The sequence below is a fragment of the Danio aesculapii genome, chromosome 23 (genome assembly GCF_903798145.1).
Source record: "Danio aesculapii chromosome 23, fDanAes4.1, whole genome shotgun sequence".
NCBI lineage: Eukaryota > Metazoa > Chordata > Actinopteri > Cypriniformes > Danionidae > Danio > Danio aesculapii.
Window position 1 is genome coordinate 22,037,144 of NC_079457.1, and position 24,339 is coordinate 22,061,482.

The following is a 24,339-nucleotide window of genomic DNA, read 5'->3' on the forward strand; positions in this document are numbered from 1 at the left end:
TCATTCTGATAAGCTGATTTGGTGGTCAAGAAATATTACTTGTCATAAAATTTGAAAATTAAAACAAGATATTTCAAGGTTTTTTTTCTGTAAAAGACTTGAGACATTCTTTGATGGAAAATAATAATAATAATAATAATAATAATAATAATAATAATAATAATAATAATAATAATAATAATAAATTAATGGCCCATTTATGCAAAACAATCACATTCAGAAAGATGCTTGCTTGATTTTTTTTTTCATACATAATCGGCACATAATCTCAAAAATATAGGTACAAAGCTTACATTAGGGAGGTAGCTTTTATTTTAAATTTTTGTACTTTTCTGGTAGGGCTACTTGATATTGGAAAAATCTGACATTGAGATATTTTGTTTTCCTGTGATATATATTGCAAAATGAATATGATTTCACCAGAGGAATTGATTAGTTATTTTTGGCAGGATTTCATTCGTTTAGATAGTTTGGTATGATCAAGTCTTTTTCTATGAAGAGCGTTTGCATAAATTATAATAAATTCCAAGCATATATAAATACAACAGAGCAGATAAACGTGAAATAATCAGAATCAGGAAGAGCTTTATTGCCAGGTATGTTCACACATACGAGGATCTTGCTTTCATGACAGAGCTTCTACAGAGACGGGACAAAAAAAAAACAGATAATAAATATATTTTAAAAATAGAAGCGAGTAGTGAACGCAAATATACAAATTGACAAGTGTACATACAGATATATTACTATAGACAACGTTATATGTGCAGCTGTTATGTGCAAATTGGCATGTAAAGTGTGTTGTTAAGTAAGTGTATATGTGTGTAAAAAGTATATACCAAGTTTCACAATTATTATCATCAAGTGTTCATGAGATGGATTGCCTGAGAGAAGAAACTGTTTCTGTGTCAGACTGTTCTGGTCCACAGCGCTCTGTAGTGTCAATCAGAAGGTAAAAGTTCAGAGAGGCAGTGTGCTGGGTGTCAGGGGTCCAGAGTGATTTGGGAAGCTCTTCTGCTCGCTCTGGATAAATACAGTTCTTGAAGGGGAGGGTTGTACCAGTGATTCGCTCAGCAGTCCGAACTGTTGGACGTTGTCTTCGGAGGTTGGATTTGGTAGCTGAGCTAAACCAGACAGCTACTGAAGTGCAGAAGACTCAATGTTGGAAGTGTAAAACTGTTTCAGCAGCTCCTTTGGAAGGTTGAACCTCCTTAGTTGAGGAAGGAAGTACAGACTTTGTTGAGCTTTTCTGACAATGGAGTCAATGTGAGTTGACTCCACCTAAGAGATGGTGGTGCCCAGAATCCTGAATGACTCCACCGCTGCCACAATGCTGTCCATGATGCTCAGTAGGGTGAGAACAGGGGGCTTAAACAGTGCTTTAGTGTTTGTTTGTTTTTTGGAGAGTCTAACAGTATTCAGGAGTAGAAATAGAACAATCAAACATAAAATAACATCTTCATCATTGCATAAGCAATTCTTAAAAAAGAATAATATCTTTGTTTTAATATTTAATAAACAATCTAATCCTGCGGCATGACTATTGCGCACACACGTAGTGATATTGATGTTCAAACTATATATTGTGCAGCCCTATTTTTAGGTACTAATATGTGAATTTTAAAAACCCATATGGATCTTTTTAAAGAAACGACCTCAGTGACAGCTTTTGTACTTTATTTCTTAATGTGAAGAACTTTTAATCTTAGTGTAAAGGTTTTTAAAGTTACAATGCTTCAGTTTATTGTATAATCTTTGCAGTAAGCACTAAGCAAACACAATTTTTATTTAAACATACGCTGCTCAGCATAAATGAGTACACACCTCTTTTTTAAATGAATATTTTCTATATGATGCTCTACAATAAGATATTGGTGTATATACTTTAGATTAGTCAGTATTGAAGCCAAAACTGCAACTAATCTAATAATAGCTCAAGACCAGGGTGCAAAAATTAGTACACCCAATGAATATATAAGGGACAAATATGAAATCAAATTTTACGAAAGAGAAAAAAATCAAGAGAACCAAAAAAAAAGTTAATTGCTTAATTTTGTAATTTTATTTTCCAGCACCTTATTTGAGTTTATATGTGTATTATCATTTTATTCCTAAATATGTTAAGTGACCTCACTCACATTTTAATGAATATAACTGTTAATAAAACGTTGTATTTTTATTTTTAAATGCACCTAAATATATTGTCTATATTTACTGATAAAGGGGGTGTACTCATATATGCTGTATGCATTGTATGTTGTCTGTCTGAGCATGCTGACATCTGCATTGACAAATCCGGTGTTGTTTGGAGGCGGCGCTGCCTGTTAATTTGACCAATGACAGATTAGCTCAAATGTGATTTGGAAATCTGTCTGAAATGCACATTATTACAATTTACTTTGATGTGACTAGTTGTGCCTCAGTTCACTTATGGAGGGTTTAAATTGCATAAGGGAACTGACGAATCGCCTTTCTCCAGCAATAAACATCCCAGTCTAATAGATTAGTTTTGTAATACACTTTTCCAACTGTACTTGCTGATTCTCATTTCCCTCTTTATCTGTGTTTGTGCCTGCAGGTCAGACGTCTCCCGTGAAGTCTCTCAAGCCTGTAAGTTCAGTTAAATGTCTTTTAATTACACCATTTTTGTGATTTAATTCAGACACACTAGGGATTTTTGACGAAACGAAGATGAAGAAAGCGGGATGAAATATTAATCGGCCCTCGTTCTGGGTTCTTCAGCGAAGCTTGCAGTCGTACATTATTCACTGAGCAAGTGCCAAACGCTATAATGTTATTTTAAGAGCAGGATGTGGTGAATCACTTGAAGGCAAACACGAGCTCCTGCAGCGGACATCTCTGCTGAGTCAACAGGCCCTCAGGAGCACAAATCTTCCTCATACTGGCTGTAATGTAGATGAGCTGTTTCAGAGCAGATATAAACAATGTGAGTCACATAGACGTGCTTTCAAGGAGAAATTATGGAAGATCTGAGCTTGATTGTTACTGTACATAATAATACAGATCTGTTTTTAAGACATAGTCAAACTCCTTAAACTTCTTTAAGAGCATGTGACCAAAGTTGGTCCTGGAGGGCCAGTGTCCTTCAGAGTTTTGCTCCAACATGCTTCAACACACCTGCTAGGAAGTTTCTAGTATGCTAGTTAAAAGCTTGATATACTGGTTCAGGTGTGTTTAATTGGGGTTGGAGCTAATCTCTGCAGGACACTGGCCCTCCAGGGCTGCATCCGAAATCGCATGCTTCCATACTAGATAGTAGGCTAAAAACAGTATGTGGGTCGAGTAGTATGTCCGAATTCATAGAATTTGAAAAACGGTATTTGAGAAGTACCCGGATGAATTACTCCTTCTGGCACATCCGATGCACGCTATGCTATCCCATGATGCACCGTGAGAGAATACATGAATGGGAGTGAAGTAAAGCAACTGACACGGGTAGGTCACGTGATCATGACAAAACGACAGAAGTAGTACATCAGAGTTCCATTCATACTACTCACATTCATACTGTAAAAAACGTACTTTTTTACAGTCGAGTAATAAATTCAAATACAGTACCTACTGAGTAGAAGGCAATTTTGGACACAGCCCAGGACTGCATTTGGGCACCTCTGATCTAGAATATTGAGGGTCAAAGAGGCATCTGTGTCTAATTAAAAAAAAAGATTTTGTGAAATTAGAATGTCAAAGCGTTGGTTAAATGAGGATATTTTACAGTAACTTTAAATAATTATATGATCAATAAATCATGACAATGATGATCAGTAAGACAATAGTATTTTTAATCTTTATTTCTATATTAAATGATCATAAAAAGCATATAAAAGTATTAAAACATATATAATATTATTTAAATAATACCAAAACACCAGTACTTTAACACTACATTTTTAGGCCTGCAGCTAGCTCTCTGCAACTTTCACATGGTCGCCCACTGAAGCTAAGTTAGGTTGCTGTCATAGTAAAGTAAAACCAGCAAGGGGGCGCTCAACCTTCGGTCTGTGTGGGTCTTAATGCCCCAGTATATTGATGAGACGTTAAACTGAGGTCCTGACTCTCTGTGGTCACTAAAAATACCAGGATGTCATTCGAAAAAGAGTTTGCCTACTGGCCTCTGTCCATCATGGCCTCCTAACCATACCCATATCATAATTGGCTTCATCACTCTGTCTCCCCTCCACTAATCAGCTGGTGTGTGGTGTGCGGTCTAGCGCAATATTGCTGCCGTCGCATCATCCAGGTGGATGCTGCACACTGGTGGTGGATGAGGAGATACCCCCCCACCCCCCTTGTGTAAAGAAAGCTCTATATAAATGTAAGGAATTATTATTAATCTAATTAAGATTACGAATTTGCAGAACATCAAGCTAAAATGTGTATAACTTTAAAAGTAAAGTTACCTGACCAACTTATTAAAATAGGTTAAAGTAGCATGAAATGTCATCATGAGCTTTTGATCTTATCATTTTTTGTAGTGTGCTGATGACACACTCAAACATATCATATTTTCATACAGGCTGGTTATCTGTAATATGACTCTAAATAAAACAAATGTGTTTGTCATTTAGATTAACTTTGAATGACTGAATAACAAATACGTCAACAGTAGCCAAAACAGTCTGTTTTTTTATTGTTGAAAATCATTTGAAATGATGAATATTAAAGAGCTCCGCTCATATTTGGAATATCACTGAGGGTACTTCTGTAATGTGTGTGTCTGTGTGTGTCCATCTGTTCGTTCAGATCACGCCAGCAATGCCCATTACCCAGAAACAGGACATCATTACCACCAGCTCCATCAGTACTGACACTCCCAGTCCAGCTGAACCTGCGCCCCAATCCCTGCCCTTCCCGCCACAGCTCATTCGCTCCAGCTCCCCAAAACTGGACCCAACAGAGCTCTACCTCAAGTCCAAAGCCATGCAGGACAGCAAACGTGAGTTCTGCCTCAATGCTCACAAATGATCTGCTAACTTCACAATATTTTCAACCAGTTTCCCTGTACTTTCAGCCATCAACACTAAAGAGCTGGATGTGTTCATCAAAAGAAACCAGGAGACTGGATTTGGGTTTCGAGTGCTTGGTGGAGAAGGACCAGATCAGCCAGTGAGTGATTTTATAGTGAATTGTCATCGTAGTGTTCGTTTCCCAAAGACTTGTTTATTTGTGGCAACACTTCAAATACATACTTACTGTACATTCATACATAGTGATTTGTTTAAAAACTGTTTGGCAATAAGATATTGATTTACTGGAAACAGCTAAGTAATTATTAGTAGCTTTAATATATCAAACATGTGTTTGTAGTCTTCAGAAAATATTAGTGTTTTGTGTGTGTGTGTGTGTTTTTTTTGTTTAACACATATTTGACCCTAGACTACAAAACCAGAGTTATGTTGCTTGGGTCCGTTTTTTATAATAGACAAATATAGGTTGTGTCATATGTGTCAAAATGATGGGTTTATCTTAATACATGTATATATGTATACAAATACATGTATAAATATGTCAAAATATAGATATAGTTTTTTATGCCGAAAATCTTTAGAGTATTCAGTTAAGATCATGTTTTATGAATATATTTTGTAAATTTGATACTGTATACATATTAAAAGTGTAATGTTTGATTAGTGATGTGCTAAGCATTTAATTTCGACTGTTTTAAATGCAATTTTCTTAGTATTTACATATTTCTAAATTTCAGATTTTCAAATAGTAGTTACTCGGTTAAGTTTTATCATTTCCTATCAAGCAATATGTAAATGAAAGGTTAGTTTGTTAAACTTTTAGGTGATTTTAGAAAAATCGACATGTTATTTTGGAGTCCAAGGTCACGTATTGCATTCACTAGGAAATTTAAGGAGGATAAGGTTTATTTTTATAATCCAAGTCACACACACTAGCTTTAGTTTCACTTATTTCTTCAGCAATGCGACATCAGAGATCAAAGTCTTGCTTGTGGGAGCACTCCTCTGAACTTTTTCTGTCATCATTTGCTTTAGTATGTTTGGGGAAAATGCATAGTGCTGATCAGGTGCCATTTTAGGCTATTTGCTGGGAAATGTATTGAATTATATCAATATATTAATATTTTGTGTACTTTATATTGCTTTTATGTTAAAGGTCATTCATTGCGTTGTTTAAATGTTGCACAAATCATCTATGCAAGGGAAAATCCACAAGTGTGCAAGGAACGACAAGGCATTTGGAAAAACAGCATTTATTTGATTCAGTTTAGTGCTGATTAATCACATCCAAAATAAAAGTTTGTTTACATATTCACAAATACATGTACATGCACTTTATTAAGTTATATATTAAGTTATTAAGTAATATTAAGTTATTAATATAACTTTTTGGTATGCTATTGAAGCTAATATATGAATAATATCATGTTGGTAGCACTGACAACAAGATTACCACGTACCTGAATGTTTGTGTCAGTGACGTCTGAGCAAGTGACTTGTGTTCATGAAATTCAAAGCTGTGAATTTCTATTCAGTATAACATTAGAATTAAACTGACACACACTGTCTACCCTTTTTGTGTCATTTATGAGTTATGTCAGTGTTCATATTGTGAACAAATAAATCAGTGTATGGGAATCTCTGTATTGTCAGACCACACAATGACATGACCTTTAACCACAGTGTCTTTCCTCAGGTGTACATTGGTGCCATTGTTCCTCTGGGAGCCGCAGAGAAAGATGGCCGTCTGCGGGCTGGAGATGAGCTCATCTGTATTGACGGCGTTCCTGTCAAAGGCAAATCTCACAAACAGGTTCTGGAGCTCATGACTAACGCTGCCCGCAATGGCCAGGTCATGTTGACCGTGCGCAGAAAACTCACCTTTCAAGGTTTGTGTTTATCTGATTACTGTGCGTTTATGTAGACGTCCTCCAAAGGCTTCATTCATATCCAGTTGCTGATGTTTGGAAACTGAACGTTTCACTCCATTAGTTCTGAGTGAAGGGCAGAGTTGAGCAATAAAATAATAACCATCGAATCAAGATTTAATGACTGCTGTTTTCAGTCAAAGCAGAAGACTCTTTATGTGTTAACAAAACAATGACTCAGAAGCACTGAGTAACCGGGAAAAAAATGTTGCCTCGAGACAACACACACACACACACACTTGTGTAATTTGGAAAAAACTTCTAATTATGAAGCTATTACGAGTTTGGCATTTTGCCTCATAGCAGCTCTTTTTCCAACACTTTCATAAACATTCTCTTGTAGATGTGTTAAAGCATTCTGGGATTGTGTTCATTTGTTTTATTTCTCAGTGAGAATTGTTAGGGGGTTTTCTTTTTGTTTGTTAGTCTTTTATGAATCATCAAGCCCAGATGGGATCATTTTGCAGAATGGATGTAAATGATTAATTGCAGAGTGTTAATAGATGCTTAAAGCATAGTCATAATACTAGAGGTGGGAGTGTGAAATTAGCACTGGTAAATTTGATTACTACTCATTATCAGTGACGTTTACTGGGACTTTCCAAGTCAAACCATAAACACGATCTGCTCCTCACTGATTTGGAAATAATCACATTGCAATATGGACATTATTATTAAGTCAATATTATTAGCCCTTCTGTAAAATCTTTAGTCTTTTTCAAAATATTTCCCCAAGCGATGTTTAACAGATAGGGGACATTTTCAGAGTATTTCCTATAATATATTTTTTCTTCTGTAGAAAATCTTATTTCTCTTAATTTGGCTAGAATAAAAGCAGTTTTTAAAAAATATAAAGAAATCTATTTTTTGGAGGGGTGACACGGTGGCTCAGTGGTTAGCACTGTCGCCTCACAGCAAGATGGTCGCTGGTTTGTGTCTTGGCTGGATTAGTTGGCATTTTTGTGTGGAATTTGCATGTTCTCCCCTTGTTGGCATGGTTTTCATAGGATGCTCTGGTTTCCCCCACAGTCTAAAGACATGCAGTATAGGTGAATTGAACAAACTAACATGGCCATAGTGTATGAATGTGTGCAAATGAGTGTATGGGTGTTTCCCAGTGCTGGGTTGCAGCTGAAAGGGCATCCACTGTGTAAAACATATGCTGGATAAGTTGACGGTTCATTCCACTGTGGTGACCCCTGATAAATAAAGGGACTAAGCCGAAGGAAGATAAATGAATGGATTTTTTTTTGATTGTCTACAGAACAAACCACCGTTGTGCAATGATTTGCCTAATTAAACTATCTTGCCTAGTTAACCTTATTATCCTAGTTAAATTGCACTTTATGCTGAATACTAGTATCTGGCTACCATGTACTAGTACTGTTACCATGGCAAAAGACTAACAGAATTAGTTATTATAAATTAGTTATTTAAATTATTATGTTTAAAAATGTGTTTTAAAAATTCTTAATAAAATAGCACGTGGAAAATATATTTAAAAAAAGAAGAAAATTTCACAGGAGGGCTAATAATTTTAGCCTTAACTGTATGTGTATAAATGATCTTATATATGTTAAAAGTTTATAAAGTTGATTCATTTGTTTTGTTTACAAACAAACCTTTGTATCTTGGTTGACATTCTAAAATCACTTAATTGACATAAATTAAAGCTAATACAATATTATAAAAATTAAATGTAGCTAAATAGATTTTAAAAGCATGTAATTAAAACTAAAATAGCACCATATAGTAGTCTGTGATGTTGTGGAACTAAGCTAGACGAATCTGTGCATTTAATCTTTTATGTACATACATACATTTATTTATTTAATACGGTGTATGACAATGGAACAATATTTCACCTGTATTTTGTTAAATATTAAGTTCAGAGTTTTTTCATTACTGTAGACACTTACATTTACATGTTGTCTATGTACATTCACCGGCCACTTTATTAGGTACACCTTACTAGTACCAGGTTGGACCCCCTTTTGCCTTCAGAACTGCCTTAATTATTCATGGCATAGATTCAACAAGGTACTGGGTTTTGGTCCATATTGACATGATAGCATCACGCAGTTGCTGCAGATTTGTCGGCTGCACATCCATGATGAATCTCCTGTTCCACCACATCTCAAGGGCTCTATTGCATTGTGATCTGGTGACTGTGGAGGCCAGTACAGAGAACTCATTGTCATGTTCAAGAAACCAGTCTAAGATGATTCACACTTTATAACATGGAGCGTTATCCTGCTAGAAGTAGCCATCAGAAGATGGGTACAATTAAGTTATAAAGGGATGGACATGGTCAGCAACAATATTCAGGTAGGCTGTGCTCAATTGGTACTAATGGGGCCAAAGTGTGCCAAGAAAATATCCCCCACACCATTACACCATGCTTTCATGTTGTTTGACACCAAATTCTGACTCAACCATCCAAATGTCGCAACAGAAATCGAGACTCATCAGACCAGGCAACGTTTTTCCAATCTTCTATTGTCCAATTTTGGTGAGCCTGTGTGAATTGTAGCCTCAGTGTCCTGTTCTTAGCTGACAGGAGCGGCACCCGGTATGGTCTTCTGCTGCTGTAGCCCATCCACCTCAAGGTTGGACTTGTTGTGCTCTTCTGCATACTTCGGTTGTAATGAGTGGTTATTTGAGTTACTGTTGCCTTTCTATCTGGCCATTCTCCTCTGACCTCTGGCATCAACAAGGCATTTGCACCCACAGAACTGCCGCTCACTGGATATTTTCTCTTTTTCAGACCATTCTCTGTAAACCCTAGAGATGGTTGTGTTTGGAAAATCTCAATAGATCAGCGGTTACTGAAATACTCAGACCAGCCCATCTGGCACCAACAACCATGATTTAAGTTTAAAGTTACTTAAATCACCTTTCTTCCTCATTCTGATGCTCGGTTTGAACTGCAGCAGGTCATCTTGACCACTTCTACCATTTCCTAAATGCATTGAGTTGCTGCCATGTGATTGGCTGATTAGAAATTTGTGTTAATGAACAGTTGGACGTGTACCTAATAAAGTGGCCGGTGAGTGTATATAAAATCGCTTTCTAAATGTAATTTAATGCACACACCAACACATCTACAATACATATATATTAAACGTGTACATTAAAAGCTTTGAAAAATCTAAAAGCTGTATGCGATCAAAAATATGAATCGTTATATATTAAAGTTTCCTATTTGAATATATTTGAAAATATAAAGTATTCTTCTGACATTTCAGCAGCCTTTATTCAAGTTATCCTTCATGAATCTGTGATGTTTTGTGTGTAACTAATAATACGTATAGGTAGGTTTAGGTTTAATCTGTGATGATTGTACATATTTGTGCAGATCGAGAGGAAGATGATGGAGTTTATCCTCCGGCTCCTCAGGCTCCAGCGCTGGTCAATGGCTCCCCCAAACCGTCCCATGTGGAGGTGTCCGGACACAGCCATCCTCAGCCCTACGACGTCACTCTTCAACGCAAGGACAACGAGGGCTTCGGCTTTGTCATCCTCACCTCCAAAAACAAGCCGCCGCCTGGAGGTTAGACATGACTGTTCTCTCTATCTGTCTCTTCTCCAATTATTCTGATAACATGAAATCTACTTTACGACTTTCATCCAGTCACTCTATAGTGGCAGTTATACTAATAAAATTGAAGCCGCAATAAACACAAAGCTGTGAGAAAAGGACTCATTCCGTGCTAATGGCTGTTTCTGTTTGCTCTGAATAATGCTGTGAACATTTGTTGAATTTACTTGTGAAGTGATCTAACTTCTGTGTCACAAGATATTTTTGGTTTCTTCGTCTGTATTCTGATCAAAGAAGAAATGACTATATGCTTACTGTTTTTTATCTCCAGCACCCACTGTTATCAGTGTAACAATAGAAATATTTAAATAATGAATAGTTAATAATAGCGACAAAACAATCCTTGACTAAACAATCCTGCAAGAGAGACATTTTGTCCAGTCTGTCAGGGCTAAAAGAACCATATAATTGTACATCATCTTCATAGCAATGATAATATATAACTTTAAAACAACTAAAATTCTCTGTCAAACCACTAGGTGTTACCCATTTGTTTTTAATCATTTAAAATTGATCAAAAATTTAGCCTGATCGCTTAAGGCAGGGGTCACCAATCTCGGTCCTGGAGGGCCGGTGTCCCTGCAGGATTTAGCTCCAACTTGCCTCAACACACCTGCCTGATTGTTTCAAGTATACCTAGTAAGACCTTGATTAGCTTGTTCAGGTGTGTTTGATTATGGTTGGAGCTAAAATCTGCAGGACACCGGCCCTCCAGGAACAAGTTTGGTGATCCCTGGCTTAAGGCTTTAATAAGTACAGGTCAGATTAAGTATGTCTTTATATTTTTTATAAAGTCATTTAATAAAAGCAGTTTATACAATCAAAGCTGTATTTGTTCAGATATGCAAGACTAGTAAGTGATATTTCAATTTTAATATATTTAGTTTTATGGAATATTTTAATGTTCTGAATTTTTAGCATCATTATTTTAGTCTTCAGTATCACGTGATATTTCATAAATCATTCTAATATGCTGATTTTCATATAGATATCAAAGTTTTACCACTTATGCTGATAACTTGTAGAAATGGAGATGCGTTTTTATAGGTATTTTTTTAATAGAAAGTTTTAAAAGTACAGAATATATTTAAAATGGAAATCTTTTGTCACATAAATGTCTTTATTGTCAATAGTACATGTATTGCTGAATGTTATTAATTTCTTATCATACTGACAAAACATACTGACAACAAACCTTTAATAAATATTATTTATGAATATAACAGGTTTTTAGTGAAGTCTTTTATTTAAAGCACTGTATTTTAACATGGGAGCATTAAACCTTTTATTTACACCATGTGTTTAAACTATATTATATTAAAAATATAAAACATTTTGTAATGAACACTTCTCATATTTAATGGCCTGAAGGTCACAAGGTATAAAGATTTAAATTGACAATTAATAAGTATTTTGAGGTTGCACTATGATCCTTTAAAAGAGTCTATTAATATGCCATCAAATGATTATTATGCTAAATATATATAATTTCCCTGTATAACCTAATGTTACACTGAATGACATTTTAGTCAGCGTCTTCTGTAAATCAAAGTAAAAATGTGTGTTATTCATAAAACAATCTTAAATTTAACAGGGCACATTGTTATGTACAGAGCAAAGAATATGAAAGCTGTTTTGATCCCTGAAAAGCCTTTTTCATCTTTTACCCGTACACAAGTATCACTTTCTGGAGTTCCTGACAGCACGTCTCAGCAGTTTATAACCTCCTCAGATCTTGTGGCTCGTCTGGTCTGTCAGTGCATTATAAATGAAATAAGCATTGATCTGTGTGTTCTCAGTCATCCCGCATAAGATCGGCCGGATCATCGAGGGCAGTCCCACAGACCGCAGCGGTCATCTGAAAGTAGGAGACCGCATCTCTGCCGTCAACGGACAGTCCATCATTGACCTGTCACACAACGACATTGTGCAGCTCATCAAAGAAGCTGGAAACGCCGTCACCCTCACCGTGGTGCCCGAGGAGGGTGAGCTCTGGGGAAAATATCTTGGTAACCAGGGTTTGAAATCAACTTTTTTCAGTTTAGTTATCGACCGTTCAGAATATCTATTAGCCCAAACAACAATATCATCACAGCTTAGCTTTAAAGTCTGCATGAAATCAAATTTACAATGTTTATTTAGCTCTAGTTGTTGTTTTTAAAGTGAATAATTAATCTGTGCAGGTTATTCCGCTGAATAAAAAATGTTGGTTTTGGTAATCTTCAATCAAATTTTGACCATTTGTATCTATGTTTAGAGCTGCTCTCCTGTTGATATCAACCTGAGGACTTTCATAGCAACTGTATATCAATAAAACGTTCACCCCACCCCTCCCCCCCCCCCACACACACACACCGTTAGTTTGCTATCACAGAATGATTTGGAAAACAAAACAAAAAACACCCCCTACTCATTATTCCGTTTCAGCTGAAGTACATAAACATACTGAAATAAAAGTCTCAGGGCCCTATCATACCCCCGGTGCAATAAGGCGCTGTGTTTGGAGTGATTTGTTGCTATTTTCAGAACAGTGCAACCCTAACTTTTACGTTTTGCGCCACATTGTTTAAATGGACTCATGGGTGTGCTGGTCTAAAATAGAGCTGTGTTAAGATGCATTGTTGGCGTGTTGCTATTTTTAGAAACTGAAATAGACAGCGCCATTGACCATCTAAAAACAGGTCTAAAGTCCAGCGCAGAGCACATTATGCGCCTATGTGGGTTCAAATGCTTACACATTGCTTAATACACACAGGATGTACAACAATACACAGATATCTTTACATATGAAAACAATTAAAGGATTAAAATATTACAAAAATTTATAATTTTCACATAAATATAAAAACCACTGCCTCTATGCCTTTTTTTCTGTTCATTCATGAAAATCTGTATTTGTATAATGTTATTATTATTAGCAGTATTATTTATTATATGTATATTTATATTTGTTTTAATAAAAACAAGTTTAGATTTGTCTGTCTGTCAGGTTTTGGAGAAGTATGCATAACTAATGGGGCAATAGAATAGAATGTGTTTGGATATAACTACATGATAATTATACTATTTTGATGACACTTTGTTATTATTGTTCATTTATTCGTTTGCTGGAAATTAGAACTGAAAATAGAAATAGCTTTGAAACAAATCTTTGTGCTTAACAAATTAAATTAAATATGTAGGCTAATGGATGTTTTCAGTGGAGTGCGTACAACACCGTTTTCTTATCCACGAAATTAAAGAGTAAAAGTAAAGTAAAGAGAAAGTAAAGAGGCCTAATGGAGGAGCCTTGTTTTTTATCCTTGCATAGATGGTTTGTTTAACTGTTTTCTAACCAGTAAAGCATTCAGGGTTTTTTTCACTTACAAAAACTGCCATGTAAATAGCAAATGTGCCATGGCGTGACACAACTGACACTTAAAGGGAATGGAAGATAAGACTTTGATTGGTTTACTCATTAAGAGAATAAGCACAACCCTGTTAGACCATACACCAGGGTGCAGAGCATATTTTTCCGTTCTTAAAATAGCAAAAGTGGATTCAGACATGCCCTTAATGCTTTAGACTTTTCACCTAGATCGTTAAAATAGAGCCCTCGGTGACCTCAAATATATAATATTTAATCGGATTAAAAATCACTAAATTATTTGCATATTTACAGCAGTCCATCAATGTTTGGAGATACAACTTTCTCTGTGTTTTCTCCTATAATTTTAACAGCATTAATTGTGCTGTAGATTCTAAATGTAGCTCACTCCAAGAATGAATGTTTAATGCTAAATACACTAAAGATGAGCAGACAGGCTGTCAGTGATCAGCTGTTTCCTCACTAAATCAATATACTGATTGAAGCTGCACCCCTGTTGACATCCATTTAAAAAGTCAACTCGTTGTCACTCCAGATGTGATGTGTGATAAATGAAAATCATCCTCCATATATTAATAATCTAATAATTATCATGACAAATATAGTGCCTATGTCTGGTGGTAACACCTTCTTTGAAGCTTGTATGCAGGATGCTGTATTTTTAGCGCATTATAATGTTTCCTCATCTGCTAAATAATAATAACAGGTACAAGACTAAACAAGTAATATTATAATGCACATAAACTGCGAGTACTGGAATTGGTGTAGAGGTTTAGGTAAAAGTGGTTAAAATCCATCACAGTTTTAAGTGTATACTGTTCTTATGAATAGTTATGAGAAGATGTAACATATTAGTACATTATTTATATGATATTATGGGTTATAATTCATATATATTACATTTAAAAAACAACTCTTAATATGCATTCTAATTACATGCTTCGTAGAAAGGGTTACTAGTATAATTTCTCTCTATTATTTTTGCAGTAGATTTCATATTTATTTTTTTATTGACAGAAAAGATTGTGCATGTGACTTTGAAGTTTGCGATTGTAATTAGGAAATGGGTTGTGTATGTGTGTTTGCGTTATGCTGATAAACCTGTTTATTTTTCAGAGCACAGCGGGCCTCCGTCAGGCACTAGTTCAGCCAAGCAGAGCCCAGCCATCCAACACAGAGCCATGGGACAGCAGCCTGCCAGCCGAGAAGACAGGTACTGTAAACGCCAGTTCAGTCATTATATAGACTGTTAACATACATATTTTTAGTTTTCGTTTGTGTCGTCTTTTGTATCTCTGTTTGTGGTTGTTAATCTTTATAAATTTTAAGCACTATAATTATCTAAACATCATCATTTATTAGGAGTTTAGTACATGTCACAGTTTTAACATCATAGTTTGGTATGTTTTCCAAAACATCCGAAGAAGAAAAATTTATATTCATTTAGTAACACTTTACATTTAGCTAATGTATTTACGAACATAGAAAAACAGTGGACAAATCATTTAATTTAGTATTTATTCATCTTTCTTAACATTAGTTAAAGGGATAGCTTACCCAAATATGAAAATGATGACAGACATAGTTTTTAGCTGAATTGTACCTTTAATGAAAACAAAGTCTTTCATTGTTAGTTCGTGTAAACTCACAGTGCATTAAATAATGTTATTACACGGCTGTCTGGAATACTTGCTTCTAATTGGTCAGTCGCGACTTCCAAGGTATGTTATTCTAAGTTAACAACTGCTAAATAACACAGGCTCATCTGGGAATCACAATGGTCATCGGTGAATACATTTAAATCCATATACTTACATCCATGTTTATTTGTATCTGCTCGTCTTTAATATGAGGATTACTGTAAGTGGCATTCAAATGGTTTCGTTTCTATTAGCTTGGTGTTTTTGACTGTTTGACACCATCTAGTGACTGAATAATGCACAGGTAATTGAATGCTCCATCAGCTTCACTCAGGTGGTTTAGTTTCTGTCAGCTTTGCACTTAATTAAAAAATTATTAAACTATTATAGCTCAGAAAACATGTTTTGTGTTTAATTTCGCTATTTTGTTTGCAAGTAGCCATGTAATAAGTTGGATAAAGTACATCCAGGGCTGTTGTTTTTGCAGTCCTCAGTCTTATACAATAGCCCTTTTTATTCTACAAAAACTTTATCCCCAAGTTAACGAACACTTTGGATTTTAATTATGCATTAGTAAATGTTTACCTATGATTAATAATATGCTGAACAAATGTGGTTATATTCAGTTATAATTTCAATATAGAAATCTCTTAACTAAAGATGTCAACTTTTAGGAAGCCCTGTTATTTGCACATTACTGAAGACCATATCATTGACAAAAAATAGCATTAATAATAGCTATTTACTTTTAGATATAATAATTACACAAATGGAAACTGCACAAAGGCCGTTTTAATATTAATTCCTTTGTCTAATTAGAAAATTGTTTACAAGTATATAAGCAGTTATTTTTAACATTGAAAATAATAAGAAAGGTTTCTTGAGCAGAAAATCATATTAAATAATTCTTAAGAATAGTGTGACACTGAAAACTGTAATGATCAGGCCTGTAGCCGTAAAAAAAGAATTTAATGATAGATGATAATAAAATTGTATTTTAAAAATAAGTATCTTTTCATATTCCTTTATTTTAAATTTTCCTATTTAAAATGCTAATCTCAACATTATTCATAAAATGGTTATATAAAACTTACAGTTTAAATGCACATTTGTAAATAAACACTTAAAATAGTAAAATAGTATGGTAAGTAATTTGGCAAAATGGTTTGAAATATTTCTGGTACATCAAAAAGTGTGGTTATGATCACCATCCATCAAGCGAATCCAGCAGAAATTGTGCTTAAAATGTCACTAAAATGCAATATTTAAACCTCATAATTAAATAGAAAATGAGGTAAATAACTGCAAAAAGGTCCAGTTTTTCAGAAAAAAACAACCACCCCGTTCATTAAGCTGGCTACAGGCCTGATGATGCTGTTGATTTTCTAAATCTTCTACTGTAAATATATAAAAACTTTTTGATTTTTGATTAGTAATTTCATTTGCAGAAACAACATTTTAAAGGATTTCAGGCGATTTTAAGTTTTAAAGCTATTTTCTCAATATTTACATTTATGCATCAGTTTCCAGATTTTCAAATAGTTGTATCTTAGCCAAATATTGTCCTGTCCTAACAAGTCATCAGTGAAAAGCTTATTTGTTTATCTTTCAGATGACAAATGAATTTCATTTATGAATAAAAATTACCCTCACAACTGATTTTGTGGTCCATGGTCACAAATATACTAAAAACCAAAACCAGGTTTTAAAATGTAAGTAAAATTTTACACAGTTTCGGTTTTTACTGCCATTTTAATTAAATAACGGAGTTTTTGGTGAGCAGAAGATGCATTAAACAAACTAGCTGATCCCAAACCTTTGAAAGATGAATTGTATCCACTTTTGGACATTTGTTAATAGACTTAGCAAACTACACTTAAAAATTATGTTTGCTGTTTGTTTAAACTACTTATTTTTAATGAGCTGAAACACCACAGGTTTCATCCGGGTGCTCCGGTTTGCCCCACAGTCCGAAGTGTATGTAAGTAAGACATATGCTGGATAAGTTGGCGGTTCATTCCGCTGTGGCGACCCCTGATTAATAAAGGGACTAAGCCGAAAAGTCTTCTTATCGTCTTATGTCAAGCACTCTAACTCTTTATTCAATTCCAGCCTGAGCTCAGACCCGGGTCATCTGTTTTCAGCATAAACCAGAGTGGTTTTGTAGTTAACTCACTCTGATCAGAGCCTTTGCCCACACTTAACATCAACAAAAGGACGTAATGAGGTCTGGAGGAGACTCATCCTCTCCAGTATTTAACTCCACATTGTCATGAACAAAAGCAGTCTAAACCGTGTCTTCTAACAGGACAGCGGATGATGGAGACGCTCTCGTTTTTGTGTGCAGCAGGTCATTTATTGCCCTAAAGCTTTAATTGTGTGTCATTCAGGAACGGTGTGGAGACGGAGGAGAGGAAAGACAGTCTGGGCCGAGTGGAGTATAAAGCTCTTCCTCAGGGGGAAATGGGGACTGTCATCACCTCAGGAATAAAGCAGGTGAGACGTGATACGCTTGCGGTAATAGAGCACACAGATTATTATTATTATGCAGCGGACTCAAGCGCTTCGTTTTTATGCAGCCCACGTTTTAGGAAGATTACATTTCTTTTAAAACTTTGAGATTGCTTTTTTTTAAGGTGGCGTATTTGGTTACCAAGGTGATGAGAATGTCAGTGAAGAGCATGCTTGAGATGAAATATGTAATGTGGAAAATGACATTAATATTTATATTCTGCTCCATCTACTCTAACTATAATTGCATGGGGAAAGTAAATGTGCCTGTAAAATCGTAATTAGCAAGAGCAACTGATATTACTGGATTAAGATGAGACGTAAAAATGAAATGTTTATGGTGTTTTATAAAAAAAAGGAAAATCTATCCGTCTGTCTGTCTGTCTATCTATCTATCTATCTATCTATCTATCTATCTATCTATCTATCTATCTATCTATCTATCTATCTATCTATCTATCTATCTATCTATCTATCTATCTTTCTTCCATCCATCCATCCATCCATCCATCCATCCATCCATCCATCAGTCAATCTATCTATCTATCCATCCATCGACCAATCTGTCTGTCTGTCCGTCCGTCCGTCCGTCCGTCCGTCCGACTGTCCGTCCGTCCATCCATCCATCCATCCATCCATCCATCAGTCAATCTAACTATCCATCGACCAATCTGTCTGTCCGTCCGTCCGTCCGTCTATCTATCTGTCTGTCTGTCCGTCCGTCCGTCCGTCCGTCCGCCCGTCCGTCCGTCCGTTTGTCCGTCCGTCCATCTATCGATCTATCGATCAATCAATCGAACGATTCATCCATCCATCCATTCATCAATCCATCCATCCATCAATACATCCATCCATATTCTACTGACTTAATATTGAATTAGTTAATATATATTCTACTTTTCTAATCCATCTGTTATTTTGTGTTTATGTTTGATTTATACTTTGCAAGACAAATAAATTGATCTTTTTTTATTTATTCTTATTGATATTTAGTTTAAAGCAAAATTATTAGCCCTCCTGTGAAATTTTAATTATTTTTAATTAGCTAGACATTTTTCATAATAATCCCTATAATATTTTAAATAATATTTAATAATATTATATTTATTTTTAGTAATGAAAGTATTTGTTTAGTTTGGTATAATATTATGTATAATAATATAGAAATACAAAATAATATAAACAAAAATTACATAAAATGAAAATAAAATTTAATATATAATATATTATTAAATATTATTATATTATTATTATCTTATTTATATATTTTATAAAAAAAATTATATAACAATAAAAAAATTATTAAATTAATATATATAATTGATTTATTTTTATTTAGTTTTTTACAAACCACTCTTGTAGAAAAACAAATAAATAAAAATAAATCAATAATATATATATTATTTTAGGTTATTTTTTTATTTTTTACTACAAATGAAACCACTCTTGTCTATTGACTTGCCTTATAAACATAACCTGTATAGTTATTAACTTTGGTAATGCTTTAAATTGCACTGTAAGCTGAATACTATATCTTTCAATATAACTAGTAAAATATTATGTACTGTAATCATATCAAATACAGAACAATTAGTTATTAGAAGTGAGTTATTAAAACTAATAAGTTTATAAAAGTGTTGGAAAAAAACTTCTCTATGTTCAACAGAACTTGGAGAAAAATAAAATATTTGAAAAACATAAAACAGTAATTTTATCTTCAGTTATGTAAAACTGAATAGTGAGTGTTTGAGACTTATATACACAAAGTCTATGTTATACACTTATCTATGTTTATGTGTTTATTATTCCCAAATATTTTTATTCCAAACTTGACACCGATGATATTTCAAAACAATTATGCATGTACATTACAGTTTAAAGTCTGGGATAAGTGAGCTGTTTCCAATACTTTTTATTCATAAATTATGCATTAAATTGTTGCGAGAATTGTACATCAGCAGTTCTCAGAGTAATAATTTGTGTTACGCTTGCAGTAATGGAGTTCACAGATTACTGTTATGCAACTGGCTTCATTTTTATGCAGGCCACGTTTTTTATGAAGATTAAATTACATTTGAAACTGAGATGGAAGCATTTGTTACCTGAAGGTTTCATACTATAGTAACTTCACGAGCAATGAAACGGAGCAAATGTTTGAGAAATAAATCACAGATAATAACGGCAGGAGCCGAGCTGTGCAAATCAAGTGTGCTTTTTCATTAGCCCTGACAGCTGTGTAGAACAGAATGTTGGGATATATTTGCTGAAAACAGGAAATCAAGAAATCACTCATTTGCTGAGCTTATGGCAAGGTTATAGGGTGAAATGTTTTCACAATATTTCACAATATTTCCATATTCATGTCAACTGAATACATTTATTGTAATGTTTGAATATGCAATACACTGTAAAAAGCAATTAGTTGACTTTAAAAAAGAGTGTAAACATGTTGTCTTAATTATTTAGTAAATAAACTGTGCATAATTATAAAAGTCAGTAGGTTTACTGACTTTTTTTTAGGTAAAATCAACTTGTTGGTTTTAAGGCAACGGGTTTACTCACATTTTTTAAGTAACACATCGCTTTTTACACTGAAGACATTATGTTTTATATATTTTATTTAGTTATTTAAAAATTTTTGGGGGCAGCATGGTGGCTCAGTGGTTGGCACTGTCGCCTCACAGCAAGAAGGTCGCTGGTTCAAGTCCTGGCTGAGCCAGTTGACAATTCTGTGTGTAGATTGCATGTTCTCCCCATGTTTGCGTGGGTCTCCGGGTCCCACAGTCCAAAGATATTGGCTATAAGCAGTGGCCTCAAACCCAATTCCTGGAGGGCCACAGCTCTGCAGATTTTAGCTCCAACCACCTCCAAATCGCACCTGCTTAATAGCCTCTAGTAGTCTTGAACACCTTGATTAGTTGAATCAGCTGTGTTTGATTAGGGTTGGAGCAAAACTGTGCAGAGCAGCGGCCCTCCAGGAATTAAGTTTGAGACCCATGTCTATAATAGTGAATTGGGTAAGCTAAATTGTCTGTAGTGTGTGTGTGAATGAGAGTGTATGGGTGTCCACTGCATAAAACATATGCTGGAATAGTTGGCGGTTCATTCCACTGTGGAGACCTCTGGAATAGAGATGAAGGAAAATGAATAAATGATTAATTTCTTGGACATATTCAAAGTCAAAAGAGTTTTTTGAGAATTTCTTTTAACATTCCACAAGACATCAAATACAGCGAACAGCCTGGAAAAACCCACATTTTATATGGCAAACCAGACATTAACAAATCCCTCTGTGCAAACCTTGTCAATATAGATATGATTAAATCTGTGAAGTCTGCTGAAATACAGAAAAAGACTTTAAATGTGTGTGACCCATTTTGTGGGTCAAAATGTTTGATTTTTCTTTTATGCCAATAATCATTAGAAAATTCAGTTAAGATGTTCTATGATATTTTGTAAACTACAATACATATATACCAAAACTTTGTTTGATTAGTAATATACATTGCTAAGAACTTAATCTGAACAACTTTAATAGTGCTTTTCTAAATGTTTAGATTTTAGATTTTGCCCCCTCAGATGTCAGATATTGAAATAGTTGTATCTCTGCCAAATAGTGTAATATTTAACAAATCATACATAAATAGAAAGCTTATTTATTCATCTTTCTGTTGATGTATAAAGCTCAGAAAACTGACCGTTATAAGAGTATAAGTTTTGTAATCCTGAGTCACATACAGTATGTATTGTTATTGAAATATACAGACACAAACTGATAATAGGAAACACTTGCACATGTATTTTGGAGGTTTTTTTTGCATTAGACAAAAAAAACTTTCCCAAAAAAATATCAAAATTGACAAGTGTAGGAAAATGTATCTTGCCTTCTTTTAAACTTTGAAACTGTTGTAAACAAATTTCTCTATCTGTGTGTGTGTGCTTTCAGGGCTGTTATCCAGTGGAGTTGGAAAGAGGACAGAGAGGCTTTGGCTTCAGTCTGCGAGGAGGAAAGGAGTATAACATGGGGCTCTTCATCCTCAGACTCGCTGAAGACGGTCCTGCACTGAAAGACGGAAGAATACATGTGAGTTTACACCACAAACACACACATTAGCAGGACAAATTCTCTCACATTTATTCATGACAACAATCATACAATGAAAAATGCATCATGATTTACATATTCAATATCATTCAAACATTTAGGGCCAGTGAAATGTTTACAATATTTTTTTTTAATCTGTAAAATTCTCTGCGAGCCTTGCCAAAGCTTCATTTAATTAATGAACAATATGTGAAAGTATCTTGAAATGAATCATTCAAATATTTTAATGTAATATTGTGAAATGTGTGTATATATATATTAAATATTACATTTATATGACAATTATTATAATGTTCTGATTTGGTGCTCAAGAAAAATTTTTGTAGCATCAGTGTTTAAAGTATTTGTTTATGGATTTTTTCAGAATTATATGATGAGTAGAAAGTTTAAAAGAAGAGCATTTATAAGACAATGGAATACTTTGTAACACATGTCTTTAATGTCACTTTTGATTAATTTAATGTTGAATAAAACTGTAATCAATAATAAATTACTGACCCTATACTTTTAAATAGTAATGTATATCATACATAAAACATTTAAATTATATATAAAATTCAATAAATGAAATTAAAAGGACATTATTATTATTATGATTATTATTTATATTCTTATTATTCTTATTACTATTATCATTATTATTATTATTATTATTATTATTATTATTATTGTTGTTGTTGTTGTTGTTGTTGTTGTTGTTATTATTATTATTATTATCATGATTATGATTATTATTACCATCATTATTATTAATAATTTATTAAATCATTTTATTAAGTCATTAAGGGTATCAGTGGGTAGCGCCATTTTATTATAAAATAATGATTATTATTATTATTATTATTATTATTATTATTATTATTATTATTATTGTGATTATGATTATTATTATTATTATTATCATCATTATTATTAATAATTTATTAAATCATTTTATTAAGTCATTAAGGGTAGCAGTGGGTAGCGCCATTTCATTATAAAATAATGATTATTATTTTTATTATTATTATTATTATTATTATATTACTTATATTATTACTTTTGTTAGACAAAAGAAATCAGTGGTTTTGGATGATATGACACAGAAATGTATGTTTGTGCGATGTCTCAGGTGGGAGATCAAATCGTGGAGATCAACGGTGAGCCCACACAGGGCATCACGCACACACGGGCCATTGAGCTCATCCAGGCCGGAGGAAATAAAGTCCTGCTGCTTCTGAGGCCTGGATTGGGCCTGGTGCCCGACCACAGTAAGTCAGTTTAACACACTCACACACACAGTACATGGGTTAGAGCTGAAGAAAAAATCCAACACACCTCTAAGATACTGAGACTGAAATGCCATACCAAAGCACATCTGTAAGTTCGTTCAGAAGAGTTTCCTGAAGCCTGAAGGTCTTCAGAGACACAAATCCTTTTCTTAAGATGCCTGTGTGTTTTCGGCTGCCGTTTCAACAGCCTTTGAAAATGTATTGTGACGGATACCTTTTTTTCATGCTTCATTCAAAATGTTCTTCCAAAATAGACTCAAATAGAGTATAACCAGCGCCTAAACATTCTGCCAGTCGATGATGACTTGAGAAAATTCACCTGGCATAAATGTTTATTTACTATCCATGAAGCATAGCAACAATAAACAGGTGAAACTAATTGGAGAAACATATTTAACTGCTACAATTATTTATATTTTTAATAATAATTTACTTGATAAGATAAAATGAATAACTCAAGACAAAATTTGACAAAAATATTACTATTATTAAAAACTGCAGGACTAAAAAAAAATTGTTGTTAGTTTTTCTTAGCTTTTAAATGTTAAGCCATAAAGCTTTTATTTGGTACTTTTAAAATGCTACCCTTTTATTGAAAACAGATTCATAAATGTTTATGAATGATAATTTTATTATTTAATTTGTATCATTTATCAATATTGATTTATTTAAGTCCCATTTGAAGCACGTTGCATTTTGTAATGCACATTATAAACACAAACAGCACTTGTAGAAAATGAAGGTCATGTGAATCACATAATGCAAACAGACTTTGAGACATTGAAAACGCTTATAATAAGCTGCTCATGTCATCTATTTATTAAGCTGTTTGCCAGTTAATAATCACACTAAAGCAAATTGTTCTCAGGCATTTCTCAGCCAAATCGATGACACAGATCTTTACAAGCATGTCAAGTCCACTGTAAAA

At 34.1% G+C, this 24,339-nt stretch overlaps 1 protein-coding gene across 4 annotated transcripts in view; it reads left to right on the top strand.

Moving 5' to 3' along the window:
* The window catches only part of magi3a (membrane associated guanylate kinase, WW and PDZ domain containing 3a), a 275,042-nt gene that overhangs the window by 242,111 nt on the left and 8,592 nt on the right, over positions 1-24,339 (top strand). For 2 of the 4 annotated variants that reach the window (XM_056448758.1, XM_056448760.1), the window contains exons 11-20: positions 2,579-2,610; positions 4,765-4,957; positions 5,033-5,127; positions 6,685-6,877; positions 10,275-10,469; positions 12,317-12,526; positions 15,001-15,097; positions 17,915-18,020; positions 21,982-22,119; positions 23,252-23,390. In XM_056448758.1, the coding sequence (XP_056304733.1) occupies positions 2,579-2,610; positions 4,765-4,957; positions 5,033-5,127; positions 6,685-6,877; positions 10,275-10,469; positions 12,317-12,526; positions 15,001-15,097; positions 17,915-18,020; positions 21,982-22,119; positions 23,252-23,390 (1,398 nt within the window). The remainder of the gene's footprint in view (positions 1-2,578; positions 2,611-4,764; positions 4,958-5,032; positions 5,128-6,684; positions 6,878-10,274; positions 10,470-12,316; positions 12,527-15,000; positions 15,098-17,914; positions 18,021-21,981; positions 22,120-23,251; positions 23,391-24,339) is intronic. The other 2 variants (XM_056448759.1, XM_056448761.1) reach the window with 1 other exon arrangement.